The sequence below is a fragment of the Nuphar pumila genome, chromosome 7 (assembly GCF_984573655.1).
Source record: "Nuphar pumila chromosome 7, dmNupPumi1.hap1.1, whole genome shotgun sequence".
Taxonomy (NCBI): domain Eukaryota; kingdom Viridiplantae; phylum Streptophyta; class Magnoliopsida; order Nymphaeales; family Nymphaeaceae; genus Nuphar; species Nuphar pumila.
The window spans coordinates 100909190-100929374 of NC_143255.1; the positions used below are offsets into that span (position 1 = coordinate 100909190).

Here is a 20185-nt window from a genome sequence, read left to right on the forward strand (position 1 = left end):
GATTTTTTTGTCATCAAGTTTAGTGCCATATGAGGTGTTAATTTTGATCACTCTAAAACACATCTACACAAGTGCTCATCTAAATCATGTTTTTCTACTTACTAAATTATACATAATACATTTGTAAGTTCATATTAATTGTGCAAATGCTTTTTCAAGCCCATTTATGGTTTAGTATGCTTTAGGAGATAAAGACTGTTTAGGACCTGCATATTACTCAATTATATATATATATATATATATATATATATATATATATGGGAGAGAGAGAGACAGAGGTCCTAACCAGTTATCTGAAGGACTGGATGGACCTGTTGGAACCGTTGGATTTGTTTAGATTGTAAGGTCATTATAAAAAAAATAAGCGGGAGAGAGGTCCTAACCAGTTATCTAAAGGACTGGATCGACCTTGGATTCGTTTAGATTGGATGGTCATTATCAAAAAGATAAGTGGGGTTGCTGGGATCCCAACACTTGCTCTCTCTCTCTCTCTCACACAGTCGATTTTGGTGAAGGAAACCCTAGGCCTTCAACATCCCCCACCAGACAAATGCAGGTGGTTCTCCTCTAATCACTTTGTTGAGACTAAGACTCAAATTCACCAAAGCCGGCCTTCATCCGGTTGGCTGTTGCTATTATTGAAAGTCATCAGTGTTAATTTTTGGTTGTGGTATAATGATTTATTAATTGGGAAAGTTGATATGCTGTTGATTTTCTAATTATTTTTTATATGTTTGAAATGCAGCAACAATGATCAACAGTGATATACCGACGGCCTTGTCAGTGCTGAATTTAGGACGCACCCACAATTCCAATAGCAAATTGAATCCAGGAAGAGTATTTTATGGATGTAAACAAATATACCGACTTACCGATGATGATGGTTCTGAAGATGTGGAAGCAAATAATTTTAAACTGTTTATTGATTCAATATGAGAACACCCCAAGGGAGCTCGTGTGTGCATATTCAAAGCTACTCCAAGCATAAAAAGTAGTTCAAGAACGATGGAACTCCAACGATAGGATGGATTAGAAGAACGAGGTTCCTTGATGCTTATAGTTTGTCAAAATGTGGCTGTTAAATTTTAATATTTTAAGCCGAGACCCATTAAAAACTCTATGATGATCTAGATACCGTTTGATTTCAGAAAATAAAATGTATATTTGAACTTTGCCACATGCATACTAGGTACCGTTGGATGAACGTGAAAGCTTGTATTTTTTTTGGTGACGAGAGCTTGCATATGTTGCATGAACCGAAAGACAAATAAATGTGCTCATTGATCTTCACATCAAGCTCAGGCAGCCCAACACACATACACGTGTGTGTGTATATATATATATATATATATATATATATATATATATATATATATATATATATATATATATATATAGAGAGAGAGAGAGAGAGAGAGAGAGAGAGAGAGAGAGAGAGAGAGAGGTTCCTTCTAACAAGGGTGTAGATGGTATCAATCTTTTTTTTTTTAAATTTGATCTACATGATTTATTTAGTAAGAATTGACTTTTGAATCATCCAATTAGAACATGTGAGCAGTTTTTTTTGAAGAATTCAACAATCGATGGCACAATTTTTTAAAATTTTAAAGCTCATAAAAACATATATTTTTGGCGGAAAAGCATGATTCAATAGTTGATTCTATTCATTCTAAAAAACATAGTTGATTCTATTGAAAATCAGTATCGTCTAGAGAGAGCGAGAGCAAAAGCGAATCAAACTATGCCAGAACTTAAATTAAACTGAATCAAAGTTCAAAGGTCAAATGGCAAGCCTTCAATGGGCTTTGCCCTTAAAGTATAAAGTGGGGTTTTCCCTCCAACACGTATTTTGAGAAAGGACAAATAATTAATGAAAGGGATTAAGAAGCACACGTAATTGAGAGAGACAAATATACTAATCATAGTATCATACTATCCTTGCCAGCAGTCGTAACTCTGGAACATATATCAATGTGGTTGCCCAGCCCGTCCCATATTCCATCGTCCACACCAACTGAAACTGAAAGTGGGAAACAGTCCAAATCAGGATACCATGTTCCACAACCCGGACCCAAACTTAGCCCCAGCTAACTCAATAGACAGGGAATTCCCTTACTGAGGCCGTCGCACGCAAACGAACACTCTCTGCATGCTCTCTTCTTCTTCTTGGACGACCCTGATACAGGACAAAGCCAGAGATGGTGACGTCTCCGGCGTCTTCCGCGCCTTCGCTCGGCTGCGTCGCGCGGGCCTCCGGCCCAACCACGTCTTCTTCACCGCCCTCCTCGGCATCTGCGGCAGGCACCACCTCCCTCCCTTGGGCGCCTCCCTCCATTCCCTTCTCCTCAAATCACTCCCCGCCCTGAAACCGGACGTGGGTATCCACAATTCCCTCGTCTCCATGTACTCCAAGTGCGGAAAACTATCGGAAGCCCTTCAAGTCTTCAGCTCCATGCATGTTAGGGACACCGTCTCCTGGAACGCCATAATCTCTGGTTGTATGGCGAACGGTTTTGTTCATCAGGGTTGGGAATTCTTTAAGAGGATGAAGTCGGATCCGACGTCAGCCGTCCGTCTCGATTGCGCTGCTCTGACCAGCGTCCTTGCTGCTTGCACCGAGCACTGCTTCGTTTCTCACCTTAGGATGATCCATTGTTTGGTGGTGGTTAATGGTTTTGGAGGAGCGGTTTCGGTTTGCAACGCGCTCTTAACGGGGTACTTCAAGTGTGGTGGGTTTGAGTGTGCAGTCAAAGTGTTCGACGAAATGTCTGAGAGAGACGTTATATCTTGGACTGCTGCTATTTCTGGCCTGGCGCAGGAGAAGATGGCGGTTGAGAGTATTGGGTTGTTTCGGGAGATGCGTGCTTCGGATGATGGGGTTCAGCCGAATGCTTCCACGATCAGTGCTTGCTTGATGGCGTGTTCTTGCTTGGGTGATTCGAAGCTAGGCAGGCAGATCCATGGGTTTTTTCTTAAGATGGGAGTGCCTGGGGATGTTTATCTTGAGAGCTCTCTAGTGGACGCGTACGCCAAATGCGGGCTGATGGAAGACGCTCGTAAGGTCTATGAGAGGAGTGAGCACAAGGATACGGTGTCCATGACAGCGATGCTTGTTGGTTTCTCTTTGAATGGTTATGAGGAGGCAGCTCTTCAGCTTTTCTGGCAGATGATGACAGAGAAAAGGGCAGAAGTACAGCTTGATCAGACCTTAGTTTCGGCTGTTCTTGGAGTATGTTCCTCGCTTTCTCTAGGAAGGCAGATCCATTCGATTGCGATAAGGACATGCTTAATTGAAAACATCTTTGTGGGAAACAGTTTGATTTCCATGTATTCCGACTGTGGTGCTCTAGAAGATGCTGTAAAAGTGTTTGGTGAGATTGGTGAAGGAAAGAATTTGGTTTCGTGGAACACCATGATTGATGCTTTTGCTAATCACGGCCATTTTTTGAGAGCTCTGCAAATCTACGATGAAATGAAGAGCAAGGGTCACCATCCATGCGATATCACATTCCTCTGCCTTCTCCATGCTTGCAGCCATGGAGGATTGATCGATCAAGGGTTGCAATTCTTGTATTCCATGATTGAGGAATGGAAGATGGAGCCAAGGATGGAACACTATGCTTGCATTGTTGACATGTTGGGAAGAGCTGGACAACTTGATAAAGCAAAGGACATGATCGATAGCATGCCGATGCAGCCTGGTGCTATTATTTGGCAAGCACTTCTTGGTGCTTGTGGAATTCATGGGGATGAAGAAACTGGAAGATATGCTGCATATAAACTGATGCTTTTAGAGCCAGAGAAGTCTGAAACCTATGCTTTGATGTCCAATGTTCATTCCATGGGTGGAAGGTGGGATGAGAAAGCTAGAGTTTATGGGGAAATGAAGAAAATGGGGATGAAAAAGGAAGCAGGTTTGAGCTGGATTGAGGTTCAAAGCCGCATGCTGTGAAACATTAGGTTCACATATAAAACCTTCAAAATTGACGTGAATACATTAATTGTTTCTGCTGAGGGTTGCACAGGCTCTCCAAAATTCAAGCTTACCTGAAGACGTTCACGACTTGATAGTGAGCAATCTGGTTCACAGACTTGGACTTTGCCCGAACCACTTGATGGGATCATCCAGGTCGTTGGATTGGATTTGCAGCGAACCAGCGATGCAGGGGATTGAACACTGGTGCTTTTCGATTGTGAACAGAAGAGAATTTGAGAAGAATGGTTCACAAGACAATGTGGAGAATCAACTGACTTCCCTTTGAAAAGAATGTATAGCATTTATCATGGGCTTCTTCTTGCAAACGAGCAGCATGCTTTTCTTGGATACCATCTATCAAACACTCACGGCCCACCAATGAGCAGCCTGTTGTGCTTGGCTCGATCTGTCATGGAGGACAAGCAAGCCTACTTCAAACTTGACACATTTCTCCCGGTGCACCAACTTTGTGGAAGCTTCTTTCTGATTGTATCTTAAGAAAGGGGTGTGGATCAGGTCCAACTCTCCAATGTACCTTGGATACCATCAATCATCAAGATGATGGGTGACGCTCAGAACTAAGGATGCAAATGGGTCAGATCCAGGGTGGAGGTTTTGCAATCCTTCGAAGCCTCATTTACCAGGAACTACTGATCTCAGTCCCTTGCGCTCTCAATCTGCTCCCATGACAAGGCTAGAGCTGTGTTTGACAATGTTGTCAAAATGGGTTTCTAAACCAAATCCATTTTAAAAACGATCCAAAGAATCGGCAGATTCAGGCTTGAATTGAATTGGGCTGAATCGGTCAATTTAATTTATTTTTTCAGATCCATTAAAAAAAAGTTACAATAATAGAGAAAAAATTTGATTCAACCTTGATCCAGCTCAAATCGGGCTGATTCAGCCCAATTCTGCTGATTCTGGGTTGAATTGGCCGATTTTTTTTAGTATAAACCCTGAAACAAATCAAATTGGACCTGATTGTGTCCGATTCTGATAACATTGGTGTTAGAGATTCTTCACATCACATTTGAAAAGAGAGATTTGTTGCTCAATCCTGGAGAGCCCAAAGTTCAGATTACATACAAATTTTTATTTTTTTTTAAAGGCAAGCTGGGGTTAGGCAGACCCCCCACCAGTTATTATTCAATCGTACCACTGGGGTTTTGAAACTGCAAGGTCCCACCACAAGGAGACGTGCACTGACAGCTCCTTTTTTTTTTTTTTGAAAGGCAAGCTGGGGTTAGGCAGACCCCAGTTATACAACTATACCATTGGGTTTTGAACCTGCAACGTCCCAACACAAGGTGGCTAGTTGCTCCTACCAGACAAGCTGAGCCCACGTTGGTAGAGTACATACAAAATTGGAAAAGAGGAAGGCTCCACTTTTCTGAAGTTACAAATTTTAGGACACAGGTTTCAAACTGTCAAATAGAAACCCCGGGTTAACGTTCCTCATCTCAACAAACATGCTTCCTTTGGTTTCCCATATTGATCTTTGGAATTGAAAAATACCCATTTATCTCATAAAAAGGAAAAGAGGAAGGGTGCGTTTGACAGCTACAGACCTCAGAAGGCACTGATGTGGTGCACAGGTCTCACGCCAAGATCTGGGGCATAACACAGGATCTCATATCTGAAATCTGACTTTTGTGAGATTAAAGGAGAAAAGGGGCATCAAACGAACCGTAAACGTTTTAAACATTTGATTATAAATGATACTTATTGTAATTTGACTTGAAATTTAAACTAAGCATAGATAAAAATAAAGGTTAGGTCCTTTTTTCCTGTAGTTTTCTGAACGCCAGATACCCATATCAGGAAATTAAAAAACGTGAGACTACATTTAAGAGAATTAGGAGCAAAAGTAGGTTTGTCAATGGATACTCAAACCCACCCAAATAACAAAGTTTGGGTTCGGGTTTTGCTGGGTCATGAAAATGAAAGGAAAAATGATTGTAATTTTACGCGATGCCCTAAAAACTCTACAATTTATGATATTCTTTCGATGTTCAAAATTGCAAATATCAGACATCATTAGGACACTTTTACCCTTCATAACTATGAATTTCGGCATTTTTGAGATAAAATTACACCGCACGTCGAATATGTCCAACACGCACTTAAATCCAGAATCGTAGGTTTTTTTTATATAAATTTTGCAAAATCTCGATAAAACTGAAACTACAAAAATCGCAAATATCTTACTCTTTTGCATATGTTTCATATTTCACATAAATATATTTGCGAAGCTCTACTTACTATTAATTTCGCAAATAGCTTACTTTTCACATATAATTCCTAAAATCGCATAAATTTACGTGTGAAACTGCACTTACGACTTACCACCAAATTCACAAATATTTTTACTTATTCACATATACGACACAATATCACATAAATTTATAACTATTTTTGCATTTTGCAAAACTCACTAAATTCACAAATATCTTACACGTTCTCTAAAAAATAATAATTTTAGCCTATTTATCAAAACCCACTAAGTACGATATTTGAGATATCTAAAGATTCACAAATAACTTCATGCGAGCGCGTTCAATATATGCGAAAAGTAAGTTATTTGCAGAATTAGTAATGGGAGTTTTGCAAATATATTTATGCCAAATATGAAACATGCACAAAAGAGGAAGATATTTACAATTTTGATTGTTTCAATTTCACCAAGATTTTGCAAATAAATTTATGCGAGAATGAAAAAACCTACAATTCTTGATTTAAATGAGTGTTGAACATATTCGATTGACGGTACAATTTTATCACAAAAATGTCTAAATCCACAGTTGCAAAAGGTAAAAATATTCTAACAATGTCGGATATTTGCGATTTTGGACATCGAGAGAATATAAAAATTTGTAAGATTTGAGAGAATCATGTCAAATTACCCATACTGTATGGTCATTTTCCAAAATGAAATCTCAAACCTGGATCCATATAATTTCAAAAGTTATCCAGCAAAAATCATAATCCCAACCCACCCTGCATATTGCTTGGTGCCTGTAACCGCATCCACGTGAAGTGCAATAAAATAAACAATGCTGACTTACTTTCCCCATGATACTGACCGGACACAGGTGTTGTCAATCCAAAACAACTAGCCATATCAATCATCAGTTTTGTACATAGAGCACATGGAATATACATAGGAAGTGGAGGCATAATTCACAAAAGTAGGCGAATCTGGTGATTATTGTTCAATGTGTTAAATTCCTCTATTAAAAAGGTACCTAACATGAATCCCTCCCAAAGTGAGTTTGCATTGTGTTACCACTGAGTATGTGCATGAAATATAACAATTCATTCTGTCACTCACTATCTATGTCACAGGGACTCGGCATAGAGGCCGCCATGTTGACGCGACATGATGCAGGTGCCAGTGCAGCACTCGGTGCAGTCAACCCGCACCCAAGATTATTTAAAAATATTTAACATTTTGTCTTATCATTAACGACATATTTTACAAAGTTTTTGAAACATTGTGCATTAAATGCCTTGAGCCACGTATATTTTTTTATTGTTTTTACAAAGTTTTGTCATAAAAAGTTGAACCATGTATAATGAAGTAAGCAGAATTACAAATAACAAAGTGTAGAACCTTTACAAGTCCAATAATGAACAAATACAAAGAGATAATGCTAAAAGGCAAACAACAAGCACTTTAAGTGCATACACAAATCCACAAAAGGATAATGCTAAAAGGCAAACAAAAGTAAATATTATTGAAAATGTGAAAAAGAAATGATTTACATGTAGGGGTTACACCCCTATTTATATATACAAAAAGTGAGGGAAGCCATTGGGAGTGTAATACTCATGGTTTAAAATAAAAAAAGATGTTTTGGATCCATGTTGGATCCAACCAGATCTGGGTCCTTGCCCCCCCCCCCCCCCCTAGGGGGTTTTAAGAAAACCGAGACCCCCGACGGGATCCCCTCTCCACGTAAGGCGCAACCCGAACTCTAACCCTAACCCTCCCTGCACCTCGTTGGAGCATCGTCGAAGGCGCTGGTCTCTCTCTTCCCCTCGTCCCCTCTTCCTCATGCCAACCCACCCTCACCGGAAAACCCCGAAACCCCTGACACCCAACCCCTTCTCTCGGCTCTTCCCTCAACACCCCGAAAGTCCGAACCCCGATACCTCACCCCCGTCAGGATCCCTGCTTGTTGGCGCCATCCTAAGTACGAATCTCTGCTCTCTCCCCCGCACTTTCTCCTTGTTACCCCTCTTTCTTTGGTTCCTCCCTCCCTCCCTCTGCGGTGGACACTGGAAACCGCCCAAGGTGGTTTCCCCCACCTCTTCCCTCGAGGTTGTACCCAACAAGGTTAGCCTCTGCTGCACCCCTTGTCGCCTCCCCTTCCCTTAGTCGGAGGCAGCCCCGATAGGGCCAACCACACCCCCTCTGCACCCTTCCTCCTCCTCTGTTTCCCCGAATGGCTGCTGCTGTGGTAGGGACGACCGACAGGGGGTGGCTTAGACTGCTCCCCTATCGACTTCCCCTGCCGACACTTTCTTTTTTTTGGTCTTCTTGAACCCGATTCAGGCTCGAGTTTTGCCGCTCTGCCTCACCACCAGTGGCGAGCAGGGGCCTTTGGCCCTTGGCAGTCGCGGCAGCCACTGCCTCCGGCAGTGGCATGGACGTCGACCTTTTTTTTGGTGACAACTGCAACATTTTGTTGCAGTTGTTCCTTGGGTCGGCCTACTGAGCTGAGCTCGGTTTGAACCGAGCCCAACCCTGTTTTCTCAGCAGAAGGACTGAGCCTAGGCTCAGTCTTGTCTTATTTGGAGGCCAGACCCAGCTCGGCTATCATTGAGCACAACCCGAGTCGGCCTCGTAACCTGAGCCGACTCGTGTGCGCCGAGTCTAACTCGGTTCCTCCAAGCCCGGCTCGATCCGGTCTCTTCAAACTAGATTCAAGTTCGACTACTGTGACATAATCGTCATCGCCTTTCATCAAAATCTAATTACAGCGTACCACTTTGTCACAACATACAAGACACATTTACCGAGGTACAAGCTTTTAAAAACCTACGCTCGAAATAGTCAGCAAGTTCGACCATCTTTGAGGTAGGGAAAAGTTGCATATGAGGACAAATGACAAAACACTTTTAACTATATATATATATATATATAACTTAAGGGCAGTTTTGCGTATTCTTATCCATTTAAAATTATGTCATTTGCTTTGTTGTGCTGTTATGTGCACAGGCTACTGCTTACACAAATTATTTAGTCGTTGTACGATTTCGTACATCATGCACTGCTTACATAATTTATTTAGCCGATATATGGTTTCGTACATCGTGCATCGCTTACACAGTTTATTTAGCTCTATGTATGATTTCGCACATCAAGTCTTGCTTTATATCATTTACTTTATCGCTGCGTTGTAACATGCACAGGCTTATGCTTTGTTATATATATATATATATATATATATATATATATATATATATATATATATATATATATATATATATATATATATAACTTTATAAAGTATGCAGTTTTGCATACTTTTGTCTACCTTATATTATGCCTGCATGTGTTTAAAGTTTGCGCATCCTTACCAAGTCTTTGTTTTTAAAGAAAGGATTTCACATGCAAGATTTCAAAGCTTGTATTATTCGTTGTCTCGAAAAGCAAAACAAGTAATTGGTGTTTGTGTTTTTGCAATTGAGTTTTTCCTCAAAACATGTGTAACGAAAAGGCATCGACTACGTAGCCCTAGGTGGTGTGTATGTTCGGTCCTTCATTTTGGTATCCGAAATAACTCAGATATTCTGAGCTAAATCACAGGACTTTAAATTTTCTAAATGATGTTGATGTTTCTTCCAGAGAAACTGATATCTCTCTCATCGTAGTGATACTATAAGACATGCACGATATGTTAGTACTACGATGATTGAATAAGAGGTTTATGGTAACCTTGTAGCATTCAAATGCACAATGATAAAAAAGAAATCACATAAATGGTGATAATCGCCTTTACAAACAAGATGCTCAAGTTGGTTTAAAAGACCAGACCATGTAGAATGGGTCGTTAGTTAAAATAGAACCTGACATACCCATTCTTCTCTTTGGTTTCGTCAAGAGAGATTATGTGATGATACAAAAACTCTGATAGACAGATTGTTAACAACTATGTTCCTCGAGTAGTAATTGAACTCGGTGTTCTCGGTCATCGGAGTTTGGAGACTGGGCTATAAAAAATTATCCTAGGTGGTAGGTCACAATGACTTCTACAGAAGTATGAATGCATTCCCTTGAACAAGTGCCCTCTGGGGAATTCTTTCTTGCTCATTGGTCATTCCCTTAGGAGCGAACTCAGCTAGTTGTCTCGGGTATCAAAATACATAGCATAACAAACCCTCGGGCAGTCTCAGTTGTTTCTACGCTTCTCTTGTGCGTACCCTCAAGACAGATAATATTGAAACAAGATTATCATGCTCAATTTACTTATTCTGAATTGCATATCACAAAAGGAACAACATATATGTTAGCTTTGTTTTAAATTTTGATATCTATACACCTACCAAATTTTTATAAGTCTAACTCATTTAATGGGTACATGTGATGATTAGGTTGGTACGACAAGCAATGACACGATGATATAATGATATCAAGATCCCACTCTTTTCTTGACGTTTCGCTCCTGAGGACATTTTGTAATTTGGTATAAGGGTTTCTTTAAAATTTCACCTCGTTTTGAATCTATATGGTTTCAATGAATGTACGGAGATACAAATCCATTGTGCAAAGAAAAGTTTGCCTGTAATGCGCCCAAGGTTCGTTGACTTATTATTTCAAACACTATTTTTCGCTGAACTGCTATTTTAAACTCTAAAAAAAAATTGATTATAAAGCTTTTAAAATTTTCCTAAAAAGTTATAAGTTCGAGATTTTGGGGCGTTACAGGGAGCTCCCCCTTTCATAGAGTCATTGGGGAGCTCCCAACGGTCATAATTATGACCGTTGGGGCCCCAACGACTCTATGGAAAGGGGGCTCCCAATGTGCAAAAGATGTAAAAAGATAAAAGAAAAAAAAGGAAAAAAAAGAAAAAATAGTTTTTAAGAAACAACTATTTATTACATGTAAAAAGATAAAAATGCCCCTATTGGGCAATACATACTAGAACAAAAAAAAACAAATATATATATATATATATATATATATATATATATATATATATATATATATATATATAACACTCCCCCTCAAGCTTAATGAATAAAGAACCGAAAGTTTGCTAAGAAAAAAGAGAAAATGAGGAGCAGGAAGAGCTTTGGTGAAGAAATCAACCAATTAATATTCTGAGGTGACATACGACAATGTGATAGTTCCTTTCAGATATTCGTTACGAACATAATAGCAATCCATCTCAATATGCTTGGTGCACTCATGAAAAGTGTGATGGTTTATAATATAGATCACACTCTTATTATCACAGCACATCTTCGATGGTGATGAGATGATGATACCCATATCATTGAGAAGACTTTTAAAACACACTATTTTCATTGCCGTTGTAGCCATAACGCGATATTCAGCTTCGGTTGAATATAAAGATACCTTTTATTGTTTCTTGTACCTCCAAGAAATTAATGAATCCCCTAAAAAAATACAAAAACCAATAGCTGAGATTTTATCATTTGGATTATCACCCCAATCAACATCAGTATAAGCAGTTAAATCAAAAGACGAAGATGAGGATAAGAAAATCCCTTTCAAAATGGTGCTTTTAATGTATCACACAATACTCATTATTGCTGCCATGTGCACAGTGGTAGGTGCATGCTGAAACTGGTTGGCCGCATGAACAACATGAGCAATATCAGGTCGGATGATCGAAAGATAAGTGAGAGATCCAATTAATTGATTATATGGAGTAGGATCTTCAAGCAGTACACCATCTTTGAGTCTTAATTTAACATTTATGACTTCAGAGGTCTCCACCTTCTTTTCATCTGAAACTTTTGACTTAGTACATGTGTCAACAACTAATTTCATTTGAGAGAGAACATATCCTCTAGGGGAGTAGGCAACTTTAATTCCTACAAAATATCTCAAGAAACCCAAGTCAGACATATCAAAAGTTTTCTTTAAGATAAATTTAATTTCAATAACTCTTTTGTTGTTTCCTGTGATGATTATATCATCAACATATAAAAGAAGAATTATAATAGTAGTATTTGTTTTCTTGACAAAAAGAGCAATGTCAATATAATTAGTAGTAAGTAGAGCTCATTCTTATGGGGTCATGCCAAGACGGGTTTCTTGTTGAAATACCTTGGCAAGAGCATCTTCAATAGACATAGCTTTGGTCTTATGAATGAGAGAAATCCTTATTCAAATTTTGGTCTTAAACCATGAAGAAATTGAAAAAAATGTTCATTCTCAATTTGCTCTCTTCTAATTTCAATATCTTTGGAAGCCACCCATTTAGGCTCAAGAAGACCTAATTCATCCCAAAGAGAAGATAAAATGCTAAAGTAATCACGGATACACATGTCTCCTTGCTTAGTGAATCTAATTTTATCTTGACAAAAATATTGTCTAGCAAGATCCTTTTAGATATACATGCCCTTAAGAAAAGACTAAGCTTCATTGGCTCTTCTAAATTTAGCAATGTTAGCACATATTTTTATGTCAATATTTTTCATAAACCATGCCAAAATTTTGGCATGGTTACTTTCCCAATCCTCTACCTTTATTTGATGATCATTAATGACTTTAAGACGATCATCTTCAATGAGAGTTTTTTGACATCTCCTTCAACTTTGGTGAGCTTCAACGATGGTTCAAGAGAGATTTCCATCACAAAACCCCAAAAGTTTATTCCCTCTAAGATGGTTTTCTATAGCCGATGCCCATATCAAGTAGTTGGATCCATTAAGTTTGAAGGAGAGCTCCACTCTTGATTCATGCTCCGTGACGATAAGAAAAAGATTGAGACAAAGAAAGTAATAACACCTTTGTCACGACCTTCAAACACCACAAGAAATGCTTTCAAGATCAAGAGAACTCAAATAACTCTGATACCATGTAATGAAGTAAGCGAAATTATAAATAACCAAGTGTAGAACCCTTATAAGTTCAATAATGGACAAATACAAAGAAAGTAAACAAGCATTTTAAGCACATAGACAAATCCACAAAGAGATAATGCCAAAAGGCAAACAAAAGTAAATATTATTGAAAATATGAGAGAAAGGAATGCTTTACATGTAGGGGATGCACCCCTATTTATATACATAAAAAGAGAGGGGAATCATTGAGAGCTCCCCCTTTCATAGAGTCGTTGGGGAGCTCCCAACGATCATAATTATGACAGTTGGGGCCCCAACAACTCTATGGAAAGAGGGGGGCCCAATGTGCAAAAAAGTAAAAAGATAAAAGAAAAAAAAGTAAAAAAATAAAATAAGAGAAAATACTTGTTTTTAAGAAACAACTATTTATTACATATAAAAAGACAAAAATGCTTTTATCAGACAATACAGACTAATATATATATATATATATATATATATATATATATATATATATATATATATATATATATATATATATATATATATATATATATTAACACTATGTATATTCTTTTATACATTTTACAAAGAGTCATAAAAGATGCTTCACTTTTAATATTTAAAGTTTTGTCCCTGCATCAGTCGAAAATGTTGTGCATTAAATGCTCTGAGCCATGTATATTCTTTTACTGTTTTTACATAGCTTTGTCATAAAAAGTTGAGCCATGTACATTCTTTTATACTTTTTACCTAGCTTTGTCATAAATGCATTAATAAAAAAATAAAAACTGCATTTGAATTGATTTTTGCATTAAATGGAAAGAGGTTTGGTCTAATTTCAAGCAATTATTTTATTGTTGAATGGTTGGATCTACTAATAACCTGATTATGCTACATACCTGATTAACTAATCGGATCTTGATTTTGTATGAATTTTCTGCATTTGAATTTGGATCCTAATTTTTATTATTTCTGGTGAAAAGTAGTTTTTTTCATTAGGACCTTTCTTTTTATATATATATATACACCCTCCCGCACCCCTGCACCCAAATTTTTTTAAAGGGCCACATCACCATACCCACACCCACACCTATGTGACATAGCTCACCATTTAAATGTATAAAAAAACTAGTTTGTCCACTGGGTTTCTAATGTCAAACAGGCCTGAATCCCAATGTGTAGCATAGACCTCAGGGGCAGGGGTCCTAGCCTCGAAGTTTTATTCTGCCAGCACGACGACTGTAGGTATGGCAGCTTGAGCCACTGTGACCAGGTCTTCATGCCCGACGCGGTTTCTTCGGGTTATAAATCCAAAAGAAACAGGCCAAAATCTGATGAGGAACTCCATATAGAGAGTTGACCACCTGGTTTGCAACTGATATCTTTGTCATTTTCAGGAGCCTTGTAAGTTGCAAATGAATAAACGAGATGTTTACTCCTTGCCATATTGAGCATATAAAACTTCAAAAAGATTTCATTGGAACCCTCTCAAGAATGGAAAGAACAAAAATACTATTAAAAAATGAATTTCCAATCAAAATTCACTTTACTCAAATACATCCAAGCGAAATCTGCCCAGAGAGCTTAAAAGCATGCTAATAGAATGAACCATTTAGATGCATAATTTCATGTGACAGTAAGCAAAAAACTGGCGTAGAAGTTACAAGGATGAAGAGGATACTAGTTATATGAGAGAAGGGAACAAACCATGTGGACTAGTTAGGTGACAAGATATAGGAAATTGAGAAAATCGATAAATAATAGTTACACCGGTCATTGCAAGAATGAATATAAAGTAATATCAAAAGCTGCAACTTTGCGGAAATCATGAACTTTTAACACGTGGAAAAAGTTACAGAGAGAGTTGCATTCACAGTACTATCATCATCCCCCATGTACTTGTCAGCTTCAACAGCAAGGGCCTCAAGGTTAGGTGATGAACCAAAGGCAGGTGATGGATGGATGCTGAAGAGAACACCCAGAAATAAATGAATCAACATATTGACATAGATAAATAGACAAGGTAAACAAAAAAAGGCACTAGTTGTTGTAGAGGAAAAGAAGAACCAGGAACTCAAAAAGAGTTTAAAATTTATAAATGCAATATCTGCACTCAAACTTTCTGTAAAATCTATCTCCAATCAAGAAAATGATGAAAACATACAAGCATCAAATAGGAAAAGATAAAGAGATGCCAAAAGTAAACTGCCATGGAAACTTATTGGACCTCTGTCTACCAGTGTGACGAAACTAGGCAGACCTGCTAAGCATTTTGAAGATAGCAATATGTGATCAAAGTTCAAACTATGCAGAATTGCCGCAATCAAATGAATAAATGCAGAACGCCATTATCATCCCGTCTAACCAGGAAATTATTTCCTAGGATGTCTGAGCGGTAACAAAAACTCAGGACTAAATTTTTTTGGCCAAAATGGATACAATCCGTTGATCAAGAACATATGAGAAGTAGCCCAGCAACTTGCAAACTAGAGCAGTCCGGTTACCGATCTAGTTCCTCAAGAAAATCACAACTACTCCAATTTCAAATAATGGTACAAAGGTCAAGCAACTCAAGCCCACAGACAACATCTAAGGAAAGCCACCAACAGTGACAAGGCTGAAGACAAACAAACCCCACAAAGCGTAGAGACGAATTTACCTGAATGACGTGAACATCAAACACCGGCCTCTTGGCAGGTTCTTTTGCCAAATGAAGCAACTTCTTGTGTTTAAGAACATCTTACGCCCTCTCCACATTGACATCCAATGCGTACCTAAAACGACTCACAGAGTGCGATTCCATCAACTTCCATTATGTGCAACTGTGCACTTCAAGACACAAGATTTTCCTCGTATTAGCAAGTTCTGCTCACTAATCAGGCCATCTAATAACGAGAAAACATTTGAAACAGAGGAAAGCATCTCATTGCAAGCTATATATAGTCAACAATATTTTAAGGACATTACAAGAATTTGGTTTTTAGGCAACAAATCTCTACAATTAAGCCAAAGCGAAGCGAAAATAGTCCACAATTGAAGGCCAGTACGCAAAAGGAAAGAAACAAAAAAAAGAGAAGAAAAAAAAAAGCAGAAGAAAGAAACAAAGGTAGAGCTTGATCTTGTACTTGATCAGTTCAAATCCTAACTCTCTTTCGACCCCAATCATCCAGACCAATAATCAAGCGCCAGAATCATCGATTATAAAGCGATAATCGACGACGATGACACAGACACAGACACACGAATCGAATCGGGAGAGATACCAGAGAGGAAGGCGACTGAAATGGTTCCAGAGCTCTTCTTCGAAGCCCGGGATATGGACCTCCTCGTTGCCAGACTGCCGCTGGAGCACCTCGTTGAACACCTAGAGCTTGTGGCATTGCTTCCTCGGGTGAACCGGCCACGAGTCTACCGTCCTGCTGCTGCAACTCTCCGTGTCTACTTCAATCACCATCGACGATCTCCTTCCTTCCTCGAGCTCTAAAGCAAGAAGAAACAACGATTCTTTTTAGCAGCTAAGATCTCGGGATCGATGCTCACGAGTCATCGTCTCGATCGAATTTCACTGAGAGGAAGAGGGAAGGAACGAGGGAGCCCAACAACTCTCAAACCCTGCCCCTGTTGTCCGCTTTCCCTCAGTCCGGATAAAAATAAAAAAAAACGTGGGTCGGCGTGTGGCACAATTATGCTGTCGGCGTCGACTCTGAAGATGCAAAGCAGGTTATATGTTCCCCCCCGAACAGGGGAGTTAGCTACATCTTATGTTCGGGGGTTCCAAAGAGCACCACATATGTAACCATGTGCGTCTCGTATCCCCATGTTTGTCAGCATTAATTAGCGTTGAAGTTTGATGCGATTGCAAAGACTTAAGTACCCTTTCCTCCATTGGTGCAAAAAAAATGATGATTCTTGAAAAGAAGTGGTTGTAAAGACTTAAGTGCCCCAAAGATGATTATTTAAGACCCAGTCTTTGCACTGCAGAATTATCCGAGAAAGAAATCTCCCCTGGAGGAGGCCATGAACATCAACCATCTCACACTCTCTCTCCCTTTTCTTTCTGCTTCTGTGCACATCCAGCAGAAGATCCTACATTGCTCCATCAAGCACCGACTGACCTGCACATTGACTGTTATGGAGCCTGATTCAGAGTTTTTACCCTTACAGGAGGAGGGTTTGGGGGCTCCTCCCAGCGTGGGTAGCATCATTCAACTAAATGAGTTGTAGATCCTGATTCAGAGTTTTTACCCTTACAGGAGAGGGGTAAAACCTCATCTCACTCTCTCTCTACTTCTGTGCACATCCAACAAACGATCCAACATTTCTCCATCAAACACCGACTGACCTGCACACTGACTGTAGCATCGTTCAACTTGATGAGTTGTGGAGCCTGATTTAGAGTTTTTGCCCTTACAAGAGGGGGGTTTGGGGGCTCCTCCCAGCGTGGGTAGCATCATTCAACTTGAAGAGTTATGGAGTCTGATTCAAAGTTTTTACCCATTCATGTTTTAAGGCATTAGATCTCATGTTTGAACATCCATGCATGTGCAGTTTTCTTTCATCATGTTCAGTTGCTTTCTATATTATACTTTGAATTCTGATGCATTTTAGATCTATCGATTTGTATGTAACCAGAGCTCATTTTAATCTGATTTGTTTACTGCAATTTTATGCATATGTTTTCATGCTCTCCACCAAAAAATCAGATCATTCTGAGTTTGTTTGACCCACTTTAAAAATCAAGATTCAGAACCTGTTATTTTGCACCATCAGGATTTTAGCAGAATCAGGACCAACTTGCGGGAGTGATTTCTCCATAACCAGAGATGATCTTTCCAATCCGTAAAAAAAGTTGTTTTTTAAATTGAATCTAGTTTGTTCTTACCAAATTTAAACGATTTCTATGGTGTTTTCATACCAGTTTTGGGTCTAAAACCATAACCCTGTCACCCTGTGTTATTTTAACGACTCAGATTTTGATCCATTTTGTTTGAATTTTTTTCCCTAATGGGAGATTATTTTTCAATTCTATAAAACGGGTTCTCTTTATTTATGTGTCTAGTTCATCCCTGTAAATTTTTAGAATTTTTCATGGTCAATTATTATTTTATTTTAATTAAATACCAGAACCTTGTATCCAGATTTTATAAATGTTCTGATTTTGGCCCCCATATCATGACTGTTGTAGCACTTCTTCAACAAATCGCTATTTGATTGATAATATTCTTCAGCAAATCGTTGTTATGATTTTTTGGGGTCTCTAATGAGTCCCTACTATGATTTGTAGTATTTTTGGGTCTCCAACGATCCCCACAACGATTTATAGTGTTGTCCGGTCTTTTAACTACGATTTATAGTGCTTTCGGGTATCCAACGAGCCCCACAGCGATTTATAGTATTTTTTGGTCTTTTAACTATGATTTATAGTGTTTTTGGGTCTCTAACAAGACCCACAGCAATTTATAGTGTTGCTGGATCTCGCTATAGCGATTTGTAGTGTTTCTCGCTAAACACTACAGCGATTTGTGATACAAATCGCTATCCGAATCAGGACCAACTTGTTAGGGTCATATCTCCCTAACCAGAAATCAGATTTTAAATCCGTAAAAAGTGGTGTCTTCATTATGAAGTCTAGTTTATTCTTGTAAACTTTCAGCGATTGTTATGATCATTTGATACCCCATTTGGATCTAAAACCAGACCCTTATTAGTCTACCTTATTTAAGTGACATAGGTTTTTATTTCATTTTGTAAAAGTCATATCTCCCCAACGGAAGATCATTTTCCAAATCTGTAAAATGGGTTTTATTTATCTATGTGTCTAGTTTATATTTAAAAAGTTTTATAACTTTTTATGCTCATTTGATATTTCAAACCTGTTAAAACCGAGACATATTATTATTCTCTTTTAACTGAGTGGATGGAAGTTAATTATAACTTGTTGGAGACATGTCTCGGTTTTTAACAGGTTTGAAATATCAAATGAGCATAGAAAGTTATAAAACTTTCAAGATATAAACTAGACACATAGAGGAAGAAAACTCTATTTACGGATTTAAAAAATGATCTTTCGTTGGGGAGATATGACTCTTACAAAATGAAATAAAAATCTATGTCACTCAAATAAGGCAGACTGATAGGGGTCTGATTTTAGATCCAAATGGGGTATCAAATGATCATAAAAATCACTGAATATTTACAAGAATAAAGTAGACTTCATAACAAAGACACCACTTTTTACGAATTTGAAATCCGATCTCTGGTTAGAGAGATATGGCCCTGACAAGTTGGTCCTGATTCAGATAGCGATTTGTATCACAAATCGTTGTAGTGTTTAGCGAGAAATACTACAAATCGTTATAGCGAGGTCCAGCAACACTATAAATCGTTGTGGGTCTCGTTAGAGACCCGAAAACACTATAAATCATAGTTAAAAGACCAATAAACAATACAAATTGCTGTGGGGCTCATTGGAGACCCGAAAGCACTATAAATCGTAGTTAAAAGACCGGACAACACTATAAATCGTTGTGGGGCTCGTTGGAGACCCAAAAATACTACAAATCATAGTAGAGACTCATTAGAGACCCAAAAAAATCATAACAATGATTTGCTGAAGAATATTGTCAATCAAATAACGATTTGTTGAAGAAGTGCTACAACAGTCATGATATGGGGGCCAAAATCATAACATTTATAAAATCTGGATACAAGGTTCTGGTATTTAATCAAAATAAAATAGTAATTGACCATGAAAAAATCTGAAAATTTACAAAAATGAACTAGACACATAAACAAAGAGAACCCGTTTTACAGAATTGAAAAATGATCTCCCATTAGGGAAATAAAATTCAAACAAAATGGATCAAAATTTGAGCTGTTAAAATGACACAGGGTGACAGGGTTATGGTTTTAGACCCAAAACTGGTATGAAAACACCATAAAAATCACTGAAATGTGGTATAAACAAACTAGATTCAATTTAGAAAACAACCTTTTTTACGGATCTAAAAGATCATCTCTGGTTAGGGAGAAATCACTCCCGCAAGTTGGTCCTGATTCTGCTAAAATCTTGACGATGCAATATAACAGGTTCTGAATCTTGATTTTTAAAGTGAGTCAAACAAACTCAGAATGACTTGAATTTTGGTGGAGAGCATGAA

The 20185-nt window shown here is 38.3% G+C and overlaps 2 protein-coding genes across 2 annotated transcripts in view; both read left to right on the plus strand.

Annotated features, from left to right (window-relative positions):
- Positions 1–1176, plus strand: part of AKRP (ankyrin repeat protein) — a 50749-nt gene extending 49573 nt beyond the window's left edge. Inside the window, exon 8 of the mRNA XM_090014633.1 lies at positions 746–1176. The gene's annotated coding sequence lies outside the window, so the exon portion shown is untranslated. The remainder of the gene's footprint in view (positions 1–745) is intronic.
- Positions 1177–2401: 1225 nt separating this feature from the next.
- On the plus strand, positions 2402–3952 carry LOC149832652 (Tetratricopeptide repeat (TPR)-like superfamily protein). The gene has a single exon (XM_090013282.1). It carries the CDS (start codon positions 2402–2404, stop codon positions 3950–3952), a length of 1551 nt encoding a protein of 516 aa, XP_089869408.1.
- Positions 3953–20185: the final 16233 nt, after the last annotated feature.

Bases quoted from the DNA above. Each gene is read 5' to 3' on its own strand.
- LOC149832652 (XM_090013282.1), top strand. From the start codon at position 2,402: ATGTACTCCAAGTGCGGAAAACTATCGGAAGCCCTTCAAGTCTTCAGC.